Source organism: Miscanthus floridulus, chromosome 2 (assembly GCF_019320115.1).
Source record: "Miscanthus floridulus cultivar M001 chromosome 2, ASM1932011v1, whole genome shotgun sequence".
In the NCBI taxonomy this organism is placed as follows: domain Eukaryota; kingdom Viridiplantae; phylum Streptophyta; class Magnoliopsida; order Poales; family Poaceae; genus Miscanthus; species Miscanthus floridulus.
This window is the reverse complement of record NC_089581.1, coordinates 127,035,665-127,054,172: the sequence shown is the minus strand read 5'-3', so window position 1 is coordinate 127,054,172 and position 18,508 is coordinate 127,035,665. Positions and strand designations below refer to the sequence as shown.

General features: G+C 43.7%; 3 protein-coding genes across 4 annotated transcripts; all 3 read right to left on the bottom strand.

Moving 5' to 3' along the window:
- Positions 1 to 135: 135 nt before the first annotated feature.
- On the bottom strand, positions 136 to 2,072 carry LOC136539620 (cytochrome P450 78A5-like). The gene is made up of 2 exons (XM_066531577.1): positions 1,107 to 2,072; positions 136 to 954 (listed from the first exon to the last, which is right to left on the bottom strand). The coding sequence occupies exons 1-2, from the start codon at positions 2,070 to 2,072 to the stop codon at positions 355 to 357; spliced, it is 1,566 nt and encodes a 521-aa protein (XP_066387674.1). The 3' UTR covers positions 136 to 354.
- A 2,236-nt stretch (positions 2,073 to 4,308) lies between these two features.
- On the bottom strand, positions 4,309 to 6,179 carry LOC136539619 (protein SPIRAL1-like 1). The gene is made up of 3 exons (XM_066531576.1): positions 6,023 to 6,179; positions 5,390 to 5,635; positions 4,309 to 4,618 (listed from the first exon to the last, which is right to left on the bottom strand). The coding sequence occupies exons 2-3, from the start codon at positions 5,612 to 5,614 to the stop codon at positions 4,544 to 4,546; spliced, it is 300 nt and encodes a 99-aa protein (XP_066387673.1). The 5' UTR covers positions 5,615 to 5,635; positions 6,023 to 6,179; the 3' UTR covers positions 4,309 to 4,543.
- Positions 6,180 to 7,059: 880 nt separating this feature from the next.
- Positions 7,060 to 17,413, bottom strand: LOC136529411 (vacuolar protein sorting-associated protein 52 A-like). Of its 2 annotated transcripts, none has more exons than XM_066522485.1 (19): positions 17,194 to 17,413; positions 17,030 to 17,111; positions 16,725 to 16,820; positions 16,306 to 16,407; positions 15,692 to 15,775; positions 15,080 to 15,160; positions 14,399 to 14,542; positions 13,530 to 13,621; positions 12,290 to 12,371; positions 10,768 to 10,953; positions 10,163 to 10,278; positions 10,019 to 10,077; positions 9,481 to 9,581; positions 9,027 to 9,077; positions 8,748 to 8,927; positions 8,492 to 8,626; positions 8,290 to 8,364; positions 7,772 to 7,829; positions 7,060 to 7,691 (listed from the first exon to the last, which is right to left on the bottom strand). In XM_066522485.1, the coding sequence occupies exons 1-19, from the start codon at positions 17,292 to 17,294 to the stop codon at positions 7,390 to 7,392; spliced, it is 2,127 nt and encodes a 708-aa protein (XP_066378582.1). In that variant the 5' UTR covers positions 17,295 to 17,413; the 3' UTR covers positions 7,060 to 7,389. The 2 variants fall into 2 exon arrangements, with proteins under 2 accessions (XP_066378582.1, XP_066378588.1); XM_066522491.1 differs by having other exon boundaries at positions 17,030 to 17,087.
- Positions 17,414 to 18,508: the final 1,095 nt, after the last annotated feature.

Below are 18,508 nucleotides of genomic sequence, written 5' to 3'. Positions count from 1 at the left end.
TGAATATGCTCTCCTTTCAGAAAAAAAAAAATCAATTTATTTTCCATGTTGATAAAATCGATTTCAAACAAATGGAAAAAGATACGGATCAAGCATGCAGTAAGAAACACATTATAATATTACTGAAACATTCTCTCCACATAGTTCTCATCACATAACAATGGAGCACTGTGAACACTCCTCACCAATCGCAAACAGAAACAGTAACGTAAACAAAACCACAAATACAGATTGAACACATCTCTCGACCCAGAAAAACAAATTATGCGGCATAATGAAACGCTAGTAATAATATTATAATTATGCATGGAACTTGATCGCGTGCCAGCCATGCGTAGTTTGTGGTTTCAACGATCACCACCTGGGCGTGGGCTTGCACACAAGGGGCTTCTCCATCTCCAGTGACATGCGGAGGCGCTCCGCCAGGTCGACGCCATCGTCGGCCGGCGCCCACTGGAAGCGGTGCAGCAGCTGTGCGAGCCAGAGGTGGACGGTGGCAAGCGCCAGCGTCTTGCCGGGGCACACGCGCCGCCCGGCCCCGAACGGCGCGAGCCGGAGGTCCCCGCCCAGCACGCTCACGTCCTCCTCCTCGAACCGCTCGGGCCGGAACGCGGAGGGCTCCGCCCACACCGCGGGGTCGTGCGCGATGGCCCACATGTTGACCATGGCCGTGGTGCCCGCGGGGACCAGGTGACCGCCGACCACCGCGTCGTGCACGGCGAGACGCGCCCACGAGAGTAGCGGGCCGGGCGGGTGCACGCGGAGCGTCTCCTTCACGACGCGCTGCAGGTAGGGCAGCCGGGCTACGTCGGCGTCGGACACGGCGCGGCCGCGGCCCACGACGGCGTCCAGCTCCGCCTGCGCCTTGGACTGGATGCCCGGGTGCAGCACCATCCGCGCCATCACCCACTCCAGCAGGATCGCCACCGTGTCGGTCCCTCGAAAGATCATCTCCTGCGTGTTGCGTATTACATTATTGTTTGCAGGAACAAATGAAACGCATGATGCTTTTTGTAACTGATCGAAATCGATGTTAGAAATGCAATATTCATGAATGTCACAATTCCCCAACTGTTCTTGGAAACGTAAAAGTGTTTATTTCTTACCCAGAGGACAGCGATCATGTCGGAGTCCGACAGCTTCTCCTCGCCCTCCAATCCCAGCAAGACGTCGACGAAGTCTCCGGCGGCCGACTCGCCACTGGCGTCGTCGTCCTTCTTCTTCCGCCTGTGCTCTTCGATGATCCTCGCCACGAACACGTTCACCCTGCTCACCAGGCTCCTGCACCTCCTCCTGACGCCTTGCAGGTCCAGCCACCTGAGCAACGGCAGGTGGTCGCCCCAGTTGAACAAGCCGAGCAGGTCGTACCCTTCCTTCACCATCGCCTCCAGCTCCGCGCCCTCCGCGCTGTCGCCGTCGTAGCGCGCGCCGAACACGGTGGCCATGACGTGGTCCAGGGAGGCCGCGTGGAGCACGCGCCGCATGATGACCTCTCCGCCGCCGCCTCCGGACGCAGCGTCGGAGAGGTCACGCAGCATGTGCTCGCCGATGGCGACGCGGCGCGGCGCCGTCGCGGACACGCTGCGCGGGCTGAAGAGGTAGGCGGAGCTGATGCGGCGCAGCGCGCGCCAGTAGTCGCCGGAGGGGGCGAAGCCCATGGCGCGGTGGAAGAGGAGCCCCCGCGCGGCGTCCTTGACGGGGCGGTCGGCGAAGGCGGCGCTGGCCAGGAGCTCCCGCGCCGTGTCCGGCTGGCTGGCCACGACGAGGCGCGTGAGGCCGACGGAGAAGGCCGACAGCGCGGCGCCGCCGGGCAGCGACCGCGACAGGGACGCCAGGGCGCGGTGCGCCACCGGGCCCGCGAGCGCGGTGACCACGCCCGGCGCCCCCGGCGGCGGCGCCGGCGTCGCGCGGGACCTGGATGAGATGAGCGCCCACGCGGGCCCGCCGGGGGAGAGCCAGAGCAGCGAGAGGGCTACGATGAGCACGGCGAGGAGCGGGGAGAGTAAGGTGGCAGCGGCAGGGAAGAGGAAGAGGAGGGAGTCCTGGGTTGTGGTGCTGAGGGTGGCGTCCATGGCGACGGCGTGGGGGAGGGAGGTGGGAAGGCTGGATGGTGTGGGTTTTGAGAGCGGGGGGCGGAGAGGGTTTAAATAGAGGAAGGCAGGCAGACCTTGTGTGCTGAGCATGACATTAAAGGGCTTTTTTATTTGTATAACGGCTGGAGGAGAACTGGAAACGCATTGTACTAATTCCCTGATTAGAGGAGAAAATGTAGCAGCTTTTGCAACTGACCTTCAGCTTTCAGAAAGAAGTGCTACAACAAGAAGTTTTAAGAAAAAGAATACGTAAATTGAACTACTTAGCAGTTGCCATATAGGGTTGCTCTTAATTTCAAAATCATTCCAATGCAAGCCCAGAGTTTGGAAAAAAAAATTTATGTGCAATTTGCATGCCTTCTTCTTCTTCTTCTTCTTCTTCTTCTTCTTCTTCTTGACAAGCATGCATGTGCTAGCACTCCGATTCGCCTTCAAAAATTTTAAACCATCTTATGCGACACTACTTGAGTAGTTAAATTTAGCATGCAATACTTACAGTTTCTTTTTCCAACCTAGCATGCTTTTGATAGCTAATAACGACTAGCAGATGATTGTATATCTAAATTAAAATTAAAATGTACATTTTCTAGAGACGTAACGCGCACTTGATCACAACCTTTCTTGCTCCGGTCATAGAATTAAGTGGATCTATTAGTCTCTGGACTAAAGTGTAGGCCCTAAGCTAAACTTTAGTCTCTACCTTATTTGGATTGATGGAGTAATGGCCATAAAAGCTGCTATATAAAGACCAAAACGTCCTAAATGCACCCAATCTTCTCGGGAGAGTCCGGGAGAGTCCAACCATAGTTGTAAATTCCATTCCTGTACCGGCCGGAATGACTCGTATCGGCACCTTGACCGGTATAGAAGAGCTGTCATTACCGGGCCAAACCGGTCAATACCTCCGTGGCTGCATGTATTTTATTTTTCCATGTATGAGCTTTGGAGTTTGAACTTTGAAATAAGGTCTTATGAACTTGTTGAATGATATGATAGTTTGGTAAAAGTGGTAATTACACCATAAATTAAGTCGATATACATTTATATACACAATGTATTATAAGTATATTCATATGTTATTATTATAATTATAAAGCCCGGAACAATACGTTGGTATAGTTAGATATTCTAATAGCCAGTGTCATGTTCGCTTGGTTGATAAATTATGATCGAAAATACTATTGGTTGATTTATTGTAAAAGAAAAATAATGTTTGTTGACTGAAAAAAATACTAACTTATAAACCGACGATCCTGTAAGCACTGCAGGTGGGCCCCGGACAGACGAGCGCCAGGCGGCTGCATGCCCCCCGCGGCGCGCCCTCGCTGGCTCGGCCTCGACCTCGGCCCCGGTCCCCGGCCCGCCGCCCGCCGCCACCTACACGACGGAAGCGCGGCGCGAGCGCCGACACCTACACGAGGGTCGCGGTACTTGAGCCGACCGGGACCGTAGCTACTCTGCTCGCTTAGCTAGGCTTCCGCCGCCCGCCGCTGCCTCCAACAGCTCTCACTATTAGAGTGGGCTTTTCCATCGCATGCAAAGATGCAAGAGAATACAAACCACATTTGCAATCAAGCCACAGGGAGCTGGCAACTTTCTGGAGTAACATTTTTGTTTTCGGGCGGTATCACCAAATGTTATCGGCCTTGTGGAGCAAACAAAAACTCTTTTTAGCAAACATTTCTAGTGACAGTTTTGTTGTAATTAATACATTCCTCTAAAAGCCCCAAACAAGCATATCATGTCCGTTTGATTGTTTATGTAGCTTATAAGCCGGCTGATGTTGTTTTGTTACGAGAGAAAAACACTATATAATAGCTGATAAGCATAGCTAATATGATCAAACGAAGAGTGAATAACGTTTAGTAAACATCTCTGGTGACAGTTCTGTTGTAATTAACTCATTTTTGCAGCTCCTGTTCCTCAGTAGCAAAACAGATCCAGTCATCCAGACTACTAATTTCCAGGACTTCTTCGCCACAACGGTTTCTTCGATGACCATTTGGCAAAGCTTCAGCCATTGCCGAAGCCGCTTCAGAAGCCCCGTCAAGCTATACTCTGCTATGCCAGGCGAGTTGGCATGCAAGAACACTTCACCATACGCATTGAAATCAACAAGGGTACAACATTTCAAAGGGAAATAAAGAAGCACAGATTGATCCCATGGGCAACAACCAAGCCATACCATCACAGAGGTGCAAACGAAACACGAAGCTGGGTACAACGACAACTTATGATGAGGGTTCAGGCACACGATTTGCCCTGAAATTTTGAGACAGATTACGTCCCTGTGCAGGACGGGAGGGTTTGCCACATAGAAATCAACCATGCGCACAGAGCATTGCACGGGGTACACACACATGAAACGACAACAAAGGTTGTTCACGATTTAGACATAGCATGCAGCGGGGCAGGGGAGGATAACTTGGTGAGCGCTGCTAACATGGGCATCAGTTGCCGCCAAACAGGTAGCCCAGGGAAGAGCCACCACCAGGAGCAGCGTGGACCTTGGTCGAAGGACGATCCTGCAACCATTCACAAACAACACTATCAGTTAACCAGGTCCAAGACTTAGTATGACATGGTTCCATTGCATAACTGGTAAATGAAGAAACAAGGTTTGGTTTCCCAGGAGTGATTAGGTAACCAGGTTCAACCACTCTCTATGTTATATATATAGTTTGCAACAATGTTTCATATATGAATCTGTAGTTTTCAATGAAACTGCAATAGGATCCATAATTCGGTATTCCCTGGAATGAGGATGAGGATTCATAATTTGCGCCCTTGTATTGCCCAATCAGATTCTGCGTCATGACACAACTATGGGAATGTTTGGTTCCTCAGGTTCTGGCTGATAGTTTATGGAAAGACATGGCCTGACTATTTTCTTAGGGGCACTTAATTTTTTGCCACTAACAAGGTGTTAGCACTTAGTGTTGATGCTAAAATGGTACATGGCTCATGATTGATAGTCCAAACATTCAAGACTTCAGGATGTAGCACAACAGGTCAACAACCCCACAACAATCAAGACTCAGTACGCTTTAAAAAGCAATATACGTGATTGGAAGTCTTTCCATCAACATAATTCGAGCAGGTTGTTAGAAAAAGTACATACATTTTGTGACAATGCAACACAAACTACCGTACTGCTTTCTCATAACATGATTATACCTCATCTAAACATCCCACAAAAATATGACATCATTTCTAAGCATATCAATGGATGATGGCAACAATAAATATGTAAAACAAAGTCTTATGTGAAATGATAAGAACGTAAACTAGCATACCGTAAGGAAGTTCCCGGTGTTCTGACCATCAGCCCTGTGGTAGTTATTGGTTTGGCTGGTAACCCCAGCAGCAATCTGCTTGTTCACATCAGCCTTTGCAGCAGGTGGTTTCTCAGCAGGTGGAGCACTTGCAGCTGGTGCCACTGCCGGTTTGGGGGGCTCACCGCTTCCAAAGAGGTAGCCCAGAGAACTTTGACCACCACCGGCGCTACCTCCACGGCTCATCTTGGTTATTGAAAAGAGAAACTATACAAGGATTTAATCAGGGATCGAGCATTATTTCAACACACATTGTACAAAGGAACAAGAGAGACAATGCAAATCAATTTAATATCAAGGACCAACAGATAAATACTGGAAATGTCAAAGCCTGTTTGGATCTGCCAACAACACTTGGTAAGGATGTAGATCCGCCGCAGCCAGGGGCCCCGGGAAGGGGATACCCTGCGGATCGACGTCGATGGCTCACAAACGCCAACAGATCCGCGTCTACCGACAGGCAGCGGAGGCTCGGAATCCAGAAATAGGCGCGGATCTCACATCGCGGGTAGATTCAGGCGCTTACGGCGCAAATCAGTGCAGGGAAACGAGACGACGGACCGAGGCTAGAGCGGTCAAAGGAGGGGGCCTTACCGAGAGGCAGCGGCGAGGAGATGGATGGCGACCGGCGGCGGGATCGGCGGGGTCGGTGGGACTGCGGCTGCTCCGGTTCTCTCTCGCTTTTGCGCTCAAAATGGAGAGGCCTGAGGCTGGTTTTGTATACAAGAGGGGACGGTGGGCCCAGGACCCCGGGAATGGATGGGCCCAGCACCTGCAGCCGGCCGTCCGATCTCGCCACTGACGGTGGAGATGGCTCCGGGCGCCCGCGTGCAGGAGACGCTCCTCGATACTCCCTGCCGGCTGCTACGGCCGGAAACGCATAATGTTTTTTTCTCTCGAAAAATACACGCATCCGCGCAATGCTAGGCCTTGCTTAAATCCAGACGTGAAATTCTAGGGTACGACATCGGATGTTACGTGGGCATCGCATGGAGTGTTCGTATACTAATAAAAAAATAAATTATAGAATTCGTCAGTAATCCGCGAGACGAATTTATTAAGCCTAATTAATCTATCATTAGCACATATGTTACTATGGACTAATTAGGCTTAAAAGATTCGTCTTGTAAATTAGTCGTAAACTATATAATTAGTTAATTTTTTAGTCTATATTTAATACTCTATACATGTGTCCCAATATTCGATAGGACAGGAAGTAAACTTTAGATGAACGAAATAAACCAGGCTAATAGTTGCTGCCTCGGTTTGCAAACGTTTAACGTTTGCCACCCGCCTATCAAAAAGAAAAACGTTTGCCACCCATGATATTTTCCAGCAAATATCTAACATTGCAAAATCACCATTTATTTCTCAAATATTCATATGAATTTTGTAGAAATATGAAATTTAGCATTCAAATGAAGTTGGAAAAACACCCCGTATTCCAAAGAGCTCGAATGACACCGAGGAAGGTTTCCACGCAAGCACAGTAGACAGTACCCATCCACAGCCATCAACGTGGCCCTTGTTTTTCATTTCATGCGGCTGGCAAAGGGAAATTCACCCTACTGTAAGATGTGATGTGATTGCTTCCAGAACGGTGAAATGCTTTGAACTAAATCACACAGATCAGATCCAAGGGAGCTTTAAACACACCAGAAATTCACCATCGTTGTAAAAATTACATCAAGGCGAGCGTTTGATACACTTCGTGAATGGTGAGTTCTGTGCGGGAAAAGGGTAGGAGGGGTAAGTCAAATAACACGCACGAAGCTACAAATCACAAGCTGAAAAAAACTGTTCCGAAAAAGACTGAGTATAAGATAAGCGAAAAGGCCAAAATGCCCTTGTTTCCCCTGTAGTAGCACACACCAACTTCCCATTACAAAGTAAGGATACACACACAGCTACCCCTTAGCTAGTCGTCCTAGTGTACATGGAAGGGGGTGAAAGTGAAACAACTAAAACGTCCTGGAATACTTCTTGATTTCGAACAGGATGGAGGATATGGACACCAGGTCCTTGTTGAGGGCAGAGCCGCCGTTGATCCTCTTGACACACTCGGTGAGCCTGGTGTAGTATAGCAGGAGCTGCGCGAGTGTCGCTCTCAAGATCTCCATCCCGCACAGGAAGTTGCTGAAAGATGTGATCACGTCATAGTGCATCAGCTCGATCGCGGCCTTGTACCGGCTCGCGAAATCCTTTACCAGTGGTTCGACTTCGGCAATGCTGGCCTTCTCCGAATTTGTAGCCGTTTCGTCCGCTGATACAGTTCAAGGATGAAATGTCATTCGAAAGTAAGAAAGAAAAAGGGCATACAGTTGCTAAGAGATCTCAACTCACCTGGACGAGATTTGACGAATTTGATCAAACTACTGAACTGCTCCAGGAGCAACTCTTCCTGCAGAAACATGCATGCGTTGTATCAAGAAACTTCGGTAGAGATTTTTTAGGAAATGCTAGTGTATTAATGCATACAAGAAATTGGACAAGACATGAACATCATAGAAGTCCTTGAACAGAGACAAACTGCAGCTCCCTCTAATGTCATTAGCATTAAACACATGAACTTTTATGTGTTGCCACTAGGTAATAGCAGTCAATGGGCTTATCCTAGTTTACTTTGTACAAATTTGCCATATTTCATTCTGTCACAAAGCCTTGGCAGTCATATAAGAAGCTAATACCCCAACTAGATTTATGTATTTATTTGTTTTAACTCTGGAACTCTGGAGGTTCCACCAGCAAGCTAAAGAAATGCAGTGAGTAGTATTTTGCCATAGAGTTGTTCAAGCTATATTCGTTTCAAAAAATAAAAAAGAAAAAAAAAAGAAAGATGTTCAAGCCATAAAACTGCATACCACATATATTGCAATGTTGCTCTTAAGAACCTCCTCGAAGTGTTGTTGTGCCTTGCCACCCTCAGTTCCAGCTTCCTTTATGTTGATGATAAGGTTAAATTTGAATAAGGCAATTGTAGTATTATTTTATAAATTCCTAACATACTGGGAAGTTACTATAACAGAAAAGGTTACCATTTAAAATCAGCTCGAGAATTTCTACCTTTAAAATGGAAATTGTTAAATCATAGTTGTTTATCAGAAAAATAGTTTGCAACTTCGGTTTAGCAAACATCTTGGCCAACTTAACAAGCAAGTCCTCAATAGCCATCCGCAATCGCTCCAAATTTAAATCAAGCTGCACATAGAAGCCAAAATTTGAAATTTTGATGAGCTACAGAGAGTGTACTTATGGCATGCGGTGAGGGTGAAAGAAATTCAGCAAACAGTAAACAATTTTGTTTATGTGATCAACTAACCTGACCATCCCCATGTTCAACATTGAGATGAGCTAGAGAAGCTGTAAATTCAGCATATCTCCTTGTAACATAGTGTGGATGGACATCATCCTCCCAAAGAGTCTTAATATTTGCATTTCGCAAGCTGTTCAAATGCAAGTCGAACACCATCTTGAAGCGAGGCCAGAGTGACATATTAACCTGTCCATTGTCCATAAATTGTGCTCTGTCATTCAAAATAATGGAAATGGAGCAGAGGAAAGACTCACATAAAAAGCAAAGAATGGATTCAGAACTGACCTTGTCTAGGTAAGAGTCCAAACATGGGATTCGCCGCTTAAACATGATGAGCTGCACAAAATACACATTTCATTGAGATTTAGCTACATATATACCAGCTGCTTGCACCAGTTTATGCACTAAATGAAAGCAAATAAATTTCCGATTAAATATAATGTTTAAAAAGAAACACCAAAAAATACAAAAAAAATGGGTAGATTTTCAACTACATGGGACTGTAAGACAATCCAATACATACAGTTTAATCTACTGTCTCAAAATAGGTGAAAACTGATAGCTTCCAACTAACCGAACAGAGAAATTGGATGGGTGAATCAATATCTACCAAAAAATTGATCACAACTCACAACCACTGTGAGAACAGAAAACACAATTGTCCTCAGCTTTATTCTTAATAAGACATATAAATGTCGATATCACTTGCTGTTCCATCATAAGGTAAATCAAAGTTCACCTGGTGCTGATGAATTATTCTGATCATAAGCATTATGCCAATTGCATCATAACAGTTCAGGAGCACAGCATTGAAATGTTCATCTACAACTTGAATCGGTCCTGAGGGGGCAAAACGCAAAACAGAAACAGACAACTAAAATTAAAAATCATTTGCAGTCAGCATAACAGAAAATATGCTAATCTTTCTACAGAACTTAAAAATACCCTAATATGCTCCTTAATGGGGAGAACTATATTATGATGAAAATAAGAAACTCGGCTTAGTGATATGGTAGCTAAAAAAACTCATAGATAATTCAACTAATCAGATCCTATTTTTTCTCCTCACTCATTGGATGTATGCATGAAACTTTGATACGTGTATCACGCATATGAGATTGATACATTAATGCAATTGGTATGTTCGGAAAAATAGTGCATGAAAGCAATATTGGACAGGCAAGGTAAGGGCAACATGCTAGCAGTTAAATATAGGTGTACTCTGCACAAGATAGAAATAAAAGTGAAACAAACTTGATGGAAGCAGGATGAAATACCTGCAAATATATCATGGAATATGGATTCTTCGCCAAAGAAATCATCAGTAAACAGGTATCTGCAGTTTGTTTATATATGTCACACTAGCACTTTATCATCATGAATAAAATAAAATGTGGACTAGATGGCAACCCAAAGCTTACTCTGAAGTGGCAGTATCAATAAGAAGTTTCTGCAAGCTTCTGAAAAGAACTTCATATGAGTATTTCTGTGACTTCGCTTCAGCTATATGAGGTATCAATGCTGGCTGATCAATTTCCTGGTATAATAAAGCGAAAAACAGAACTTACACTACTACACTTGGTACTTGGTAGTTTGAGCAAATAAATCCTTCAGCAACAATATACAGTTCAAAAGATAAAAAATAAATAAATGCAAGGCCACATTGCAATAAACCAACAAAAACTGATTTATCTCAAATCCTTAAACAGTTCATTTATTATAATTACTACCGCTTCATGGGTGTAAGTACAGATACAGGCAAGCTGAAACTACAGACATGTAAATAATCAAACAGTTTGGTTTGAGCATAATGGCCTAATGGGCTATGCTCTGATGGCAAATGCTAAACTTCTATTGGCAAGCTTTGTCCACAAATTAAACATCTTATTAACAGGTAGAAAGTTCTGATTAGTTGCCACTACCACAATAACTGAGTTAAGCTCCCACTACCATGATTGAGCCACTTATGAACTTCAAAGTTCTGAACATTATGTCATTATCTGAATGGAAGTGGTAATAAGTTCACCTTTAAAATGTTTATTCGTTCACCCAGAGCAAACACTGAAGGACGTGTTTTCAGAGGTTCTTTTCCAATGGAGAAAATGAAGCCTGTGCTTCTGGTTTCAACACCAAGCAAGTCGGTGGAAGTTGCTATGTCCATCTGTAGTTTCTCCAACGCTTGTATGTAAGCCCGAAAATGTGCACTTAGCACCTGAAAATTGGTAGGAATAACAAAAAAATCTAAAAAAACGCCAAACAACTACAGTTGATCATGCACACATGCATAGGACTTTTATTGTTCACTTTTCTGCTACATGGTAGCAGACTTACAAAGTTTCAAGTGGAAATTAGAACAACACTGACATATATGAAGGTTGGTGCCAGAAAACTAAAACAAGTAATTAGCACAGGAGCAGAAAGAAGCAAAGGCAGGCAGGAACAGATGCCAGTGCTCCAGGTCCCAAATTGGGTAAAGCGGTATTATCCTCAACCCCCAAGTGAAGCAGTCTATTCAAACACATAGCAGCCCCCTCTTGCTTTTGATCAAGAGAAGTATATAGTATAAGTTTGAACCCTTAGGCATTAGCGGTCAGCAGTGAAACCGAAAAGAGAGGGGGCGTTAGGAAAAAGTTTAAACAACCCCCCCACAGTTGCAAGCCCAATACGCAACACCGACCCTCCAAGTCCCAATAGGAGGCTGCTGGGAAGGCGCACAGTCACAATGCCACTGCACAGCAGGCTGATCCATAAGGATTGACTGAACCTTCTCATCTCACTTCAGAAAACCATGACACAACCAAAGGGATAACAGCTAGCAGGGTAGGGTGACTGTGGAAGCAGGTGTGCAGTGATGGATGGTAGCTTGCCTTCAACAGCGATTGATGAAATCACGAGTCATGGCACCAAACAAGCGCAACATACTGAAGTCAATCCGCAGTCTGGTGCTTCTCGTGCTCAGCCTCAGCAAGTAGCCCGCGTGGATGAACTAAGCCCATGTTTATCCCAAATTCATTTCTCTATTTTCTTAATTAATGCAAGGATCTGCAAGTTGTGTATATCTACGAAGCATGGTTAAACAAAAAGTAAGACACAGACACTTTACAGCCTGTTCGGGAGGCCGTATCGTATCGTGGATTATTTACTGCTGGCTGGTTTGGTGTGAGAGAAAAACACTGTTCCCGGCTGGAAATTTACGATCGTTTACGAGCAAGCGAACAGGCAATTATTCTTTTTACCAGAAGATTGAAGGTAATGGGTACATTTGGTGATGTACAAGGGCAAAATAATTTGGTTCATCAAAATGCAAGTGTTTCGGTAGCCGAATGTGGTCTACATTGCCAAATGCGGGATTGTAATCTTGATAACTGGTTCCACTATTGTTAGTACTTTGTACTTTTGGAACTGCAAGCATCATAAGAAACCTCCACACTACCTACTACCAAATGCAATAAGAAGACTGCTCAAAAGTCAACACACAATTGGACAAGGGGGTTACATTGACTGTGTGGTACTCATTCAGATCACATTGCCTTTAATGTGAGATTCACCTTATTCATGGTGTCAATATACGCTGCACGAACTTCTGCATATATCTCCTTAGCATGTTCCTTAAGGAAAATTATCGTGTACCTGCATTTGGATAGCGTTATGGCCAAAAGTTAGAAATTACACAAAAGAACATAATAACACAGATACAGCACATAGCTATGAAATAATTTAACCACATGGGCTTCTGCAACATTCGAAAAATTTTATACTCACACAATAAAGGTATAAATAGTAGCTAGCTATTAAAAATAGGCCGGCAAATAAACTGGTAGAATGATTTGTTGAATGGTTCACTAATCCAACCGGTGGTTTATAAGCCAAACCTGGCAGTTTGTTGATACAATGTTAGCATTTAAATTTTTTATTCATACTTGTCAACAAATGCTACCACTTAACGTTTTTATTCTCCACATAGACAACAAGATCTAAACTTTAACAAGCTATCTGTCAAGTTTTTGTTCAGTCCTCCATGAGTAAGACACTACTGATGACAGCCTATGCATGGTTACCGAAAATAGTAGTATGACTTTTCCATAGGTATATGTAGACACACATACTATCACCACAATCTAATGCGCATTTGATGCAACCTCCCATACCACCATTGTCTGTAATGTCCCTACAGATATCTTGAGGTGTTTCTGAGACCTTTGTACATGAGCCTACATGTATGAGTGATTTCCATAATCATAAGGAATGATGCGGAACTTTCTCCACAAGTTAAAGTTTTTCTCGAACACTCCACAAGTTAAAGTTGGTAATTTAGTAGGATTTTATACCACAAACAGATGAAACGACCTACATTTTTACACAGTTGAAGATTATGTAGTACAGATGAATCTCTACTATTTCTAAACCGATTGATTCTGTGGTCCGTTTACGGGCCTGGGCTGATTTGCTTTTGTCTGTCTGTTTTGGTCCTGGGCCAATTCTTCATCACCATCCATGTCTCCTCCAAGCAGTCTCAGCCACCGCCTCTCCTCCTTCCCTACGACCGCTACACTGAAAAGATCTGCGCCATTGCCCGTTGCCCTGCAGCCTACCCTTTCCTTCTTCATGAATCATGATTATGAGGATGCGCCATCTCAGAAGCAGCAGTGGCATGAATTATAATATTGAAACCATTATTTAGTTCACAGAACTTTTCAGAGACATGGTGAGCGAGACAGGTACTGAAAACAGAAACAACAATACAAGGCTACAAGCCAAATAGGTGTTTGATAAGAAAAATTGCCATACTTGTATTTAAGAAGAACACTCTGCTGTAGAATCTGAATATTAGTCTTTGGTTTTCTCAAGGCATAGAACTTTTGGATGACAAACTCGAAAATCTGCATGAAAAGTTGGACATGCATCAATAACTCTGTGCTGTAGCCTTATACTATTTAAGAAGAACACAGATAAATAATCAGTGAGGAAAAGGTTCAATCATAGATTCCATTATAACTGCCATGTATTAATGCAAATTAAACGAAATATCAAAAAATCATGGTTATTCATGACAGTTTATTAACTAGTATGGCTATTATGGGCTATTATGGCTTATAAGTGACACTCTCCGATAGTAATCCATTTGGTTGCAATATATTTTGCTGCTCACACTTCACCATGTACGAACATAGTGCAGATAAAAATTCGAAGAACAGCACAGGAACTCTAATCAGAAAGGTTTGATAACTCATTATCACTCCAGATCATAGCATCGCACTGCAACTAATTGTCCATCATCACTTGCATAGAACAATTATAAGTTCCTCATCCTGCAAAGAGATTGCAAGTTGGAACTTGTAGCTATGTGCCACTGGCCCTAGGCTCCAATTGTCAGTGACATGTGTTACCCAATTCATATACTACTGCAGTGCTACTAAGTTTGTTCCCTTTTCAATATGACTTAAATGTCATTACATAACATACATATGGCAAGTTTACCATATGATCTGTCAGTTCACAACCATCATGATTCATGCATCAAGACAGCAAGATGCACTAGCTCTGATAGTCACATCATGCTGACAAAGCATAGACATGGGAAACCACAGAAGGAAAATAAATAAAGTGGGTAGATGATTGGCCAACAGAACTTAAGAACCAACAATTGTTTTTCAAACCTTTGAGACAGCTTTCTGTCGTAGTCTCTCAACCTCAGGCTGAACATCTTTTAGAGCCTTGGACGATTTAACCATGGGATCAGCATCAATGAATTTGATTTTTTTGCTTAGAGTCTCAAGTGTTTTCATATATTCATCATTGACCTGCATGGTTGTTGAATAGAATATTTTCATAAGTCTATTAAAGAAAAGCTCACGAACACTGCTCCAACTACAGAAGAAGCTATGCTGGTGGAGCAACACGGTAAATCCGTGTGGCTTGTTTTTTCTCTTAACGTAATCCATGTGACTTGTGATATGTCAAAACTGACAAAGAAAGTCTTGTATAGGTAAAGAAAAACAGTGAAAGATTGAGTGAACCAATATATGCAACAGCAAAAATAATGTCACCAAAACAGATACAGTATCATCTAAGATAAGATATGCTTCGCTAGTAAAATGGTAATTTATAGGCTTCTTAGAGAAGCAAAGGGATAAAATAAATGATCCCATCATTTAAATTTAACACACTAACCCAAATAGCAGAAAGTTGCATTATTCGTTGCAAATGAATGCTATACTAATTCCAGAAAGGACTTTGATCATAGAATAGAATAAACTAAACCAAATCAACACTGTAAAAATAAACACAAAAACCAGTATTCTCAAAAGCTGGCATAATTAAAGAGTGTAAGTAATAACCTCTCCATCAACAATTATGTCAATCATTCTTGGAGGTACTATTATATCCTCAACAAATTTTGACAGTTTAGACTCTGCAGCCTGCAATTTATTTTCCAAAAGAGAAGAGCCAACATAAGGATCATAAAGATAGCTGAAGTGCTGAACATGAAGAAAAGAAAAATATTATGCATAAAAGCTATGAATACTGGGACCATTTCGAAAATGAACTATTTACGAGTTCTAATGGACCAGAGGATAGTGCCTCCACTTGAAATATTATGGAACTATTGCTTCATATGATTTTAAGACATCTCATTTCTAAATTCTAATAAATGTGAGCCAAAAAGCAAAATTGTGTTATGTGATAGTAGCACTTATACTTAAGTGTTCATTGGTAAACATAACACCTAATAAGAAACATCATCTAATCTAATATTTTCCTAACCATGTCACTTTCGTAGTTGCGTGCACAGAAATCAGACTAGAACACCAGCTAAAGGGATAAGACAGGTAAACCATAAAACATGGGATATGGACAAAATCATGTCCAGCATAAAGCAGCCTTAACAAAGGAACTAATGGCAAATGAAATCTAAGAATGAAATATACAATATATGCAATGAACCAGACCTTACGATTTTTCAGCTTTAATCCCATATCCATAGATTTCTCCTGAAGGACCTTTATCTCCGAACTTATGGAACCAATTTCTGTCTACCACAGAAGTCAAAACATTGAAATATGACTTAGTAAAGAAAGGAGGGCCAGCCTTTTTTATCTAAAGGTGCATACATACAGAGAACCAGTAAAGCCTGAATAGTCTGGCATTAAAAAGGGTATTTTCCATTACATTTAAAACAAATTATAAGTCTTGAACCATTAATAATCCAGAAAAGGTGTCATCCAGAGTACATCACTGAATCTATTAAATGGATCACATAAATTGAAATTACAATCCTTACAAAACGCATGGAATGCAGAAGATAAAATGCAGAACTTGGTGTGCATAGCTCCATCTCTAATTATAGTTACTACATGACATGTTGAATGTAAAGGGTCATACCCTAGGTAAATTTTCGTGTAACTAACAATCTAAGTTCAGAAACAATTAATTGAACTGCTAACAACAAAAAAATGCATAGCCCAAATTTGACATAGGTTGTGTACAGCTACTCTCTTGGCTATCCAGCATTTACAGGAATGTCTCATGTAGTATTAACACAAAAAAAGGGATATGTAATTACCTGGAATCCAGTCAGAACCGTTTCCATTTGTGACAAAATATTGTCACAATCGCGAATTTGATCATGCAGAGAAACTAGATTTTCACTTTCCTTAATGTAATCCTACAAACAAAAGGAAGACAGAACCTCTTAATGCCAAGACAGTAAACACTAGTGATTTCTTTTTCAGCAGCGCTATGAAATCTCAGCAGTCCCAAGTCCATTGTGGCATTGTCTACACATAACTTCACTACTCTTGAACAAATGTTTGGTGATTCGGCATAAAATTTTGATCAAGAGAATGATCATATCAGTTCAACATAAAGTTATTCAACAAATCAGGTTGACATTCAAATCTAACATTTGATTGCCCAAAGCATAATTGGCATTAACTACTTAACAAGAAAGAGAAAAGTGATAACAATGCCTAAAACAATCACCTGTATAGAATCCAGCTCAATTTGGCGTATGTTATTTTCGACGCCTTTTGTGTACTCACGCAGTTTGATGCCATTGGCCAGAATGTTTGCGACTTCCTGCGTATGCGAAGAATGAAAAAAACAGTGATCATCAAGACAGAGGCAAGGGGACAATGTTTCATACAGTGTGCTGGTACCAAAACATTGCGGCAAGCTCAAAATGGCAGCAATGCAATCCACTTACTTCAAGGTCTCAGTGAGGCGTAAGCTGACTATCTAGTACTATACAGATATCATATATTATAAGCTGGAGTAAAACACGACACCTGGTCATTCTTGCAGTTGTCAAGCTCCTGCTGCAGCCCCTCCAGGGACTCGTCGTCACTGGCAACGATGAAGCAGCGCACACTTCAGAATTGCAGTTAGAACGATAGGGACATCAGACAGCACACGACGGAATCAGAGACAGAACAGCCGGCGATCGTAGTACCTGGTGACTTCCTCGTCGAGGGCGAGGTCGTCTACGAAGACCCCGAGATCGAACCTGTCCTTGTGCCCGTCAAGGGTCTCCGCAGCAGGGGCGGCCGCCATCTCGGGCCGGAGATCGCCGGGACGGACGGCGGACGGCGTCGGCCGGCTGGCTGGCTAGCTCCGATCTAGATCTGCCACCGGAGGAAGGCTGGGATCGGATTGGACGGGGTCCCCGGCAAATGGAGGAGACCCGGAGCAGTATAGATGGCAAATGGGCCGGCCCGGCACGGGCCGTGAAAGCACGGCCCGATAAGAGTCGGGCCAGCACGGTACGCTGGGCCTTTTGGGCCGTGCCTCTTAGGACCATGGACCTAGCTTTCGGCCCAATCACGATACTATGAGTCGTTTTTCGTGTCGTATCGACCCGCGAAGCATGGCCAAAATTACGGATCGTGCCAGCCCACGGCCCGTTACCCTTGTATTCATAGAATCAATGTCGAAATGTCCCATACTGTCGGTGTAGAAAATGACTGACTAGTAAATATTTATAGTTTTGCTGTACGTTGTGATCGGAGGTGACCTAGTACTCAATAACACAGGATCTATACTGGTTCGGGCAACGCGCCCTATGTCCAGTCGGGGTTGGTCGGCGACTTTATTCCTGAGTCCAGGTGCTCGAAGTTTGTAGTTGGGTTATAAACGAGAGGGAGAAAGATGGGGTGTACAAGAGGTTTGATCAGCTCCGACCAAAAGGGCCGAGAGCGACAGGAACTTTGCTATGAGCTAGGTATTCAAGCGTGTACTTGAGGGATTGTGAGCTATCGATCTAGTGAGTCTGAATTTGAAGAAGTCGACCTCCCCTTGTTTGGAGGGAGCGCATCCCCTTTTATAGATGAAGGGGATGGCTTTACAGGTGAGAGGGAGAGGATACGGATGTTTCTAAACCTTGTTGCCCACGCTAATAAAGATTGGATAATGGTAGGTGCCATCAACATTGTTGATGTCGCTGTAGAATATCATATGTGCACGGGAGGTCGGGCTATCTTCTTCAGGAAGGATGGACGCTGGTACCTGTAAATATTATTTGATGCCGAGTGGCATGTGAGGAGCCGCGCTATGTTCACCCAGTACGGTAAATTCGGGTGCCCATACTACGATCGATGTCTAGAGACATGCGGGGGGCTTACCGTATGGGAGTTTTAGCAGCCCCTACAATACCGTAGGGGGAGATGTCGGCGTCTACAATACTGTTTGTGTCAGGGTGGCTGCAGAGTACTGTTTTATGCAGGGTATGGTCCCTGGTATAGTGGTTTTGACTTGTGAGCCTTGCCTTG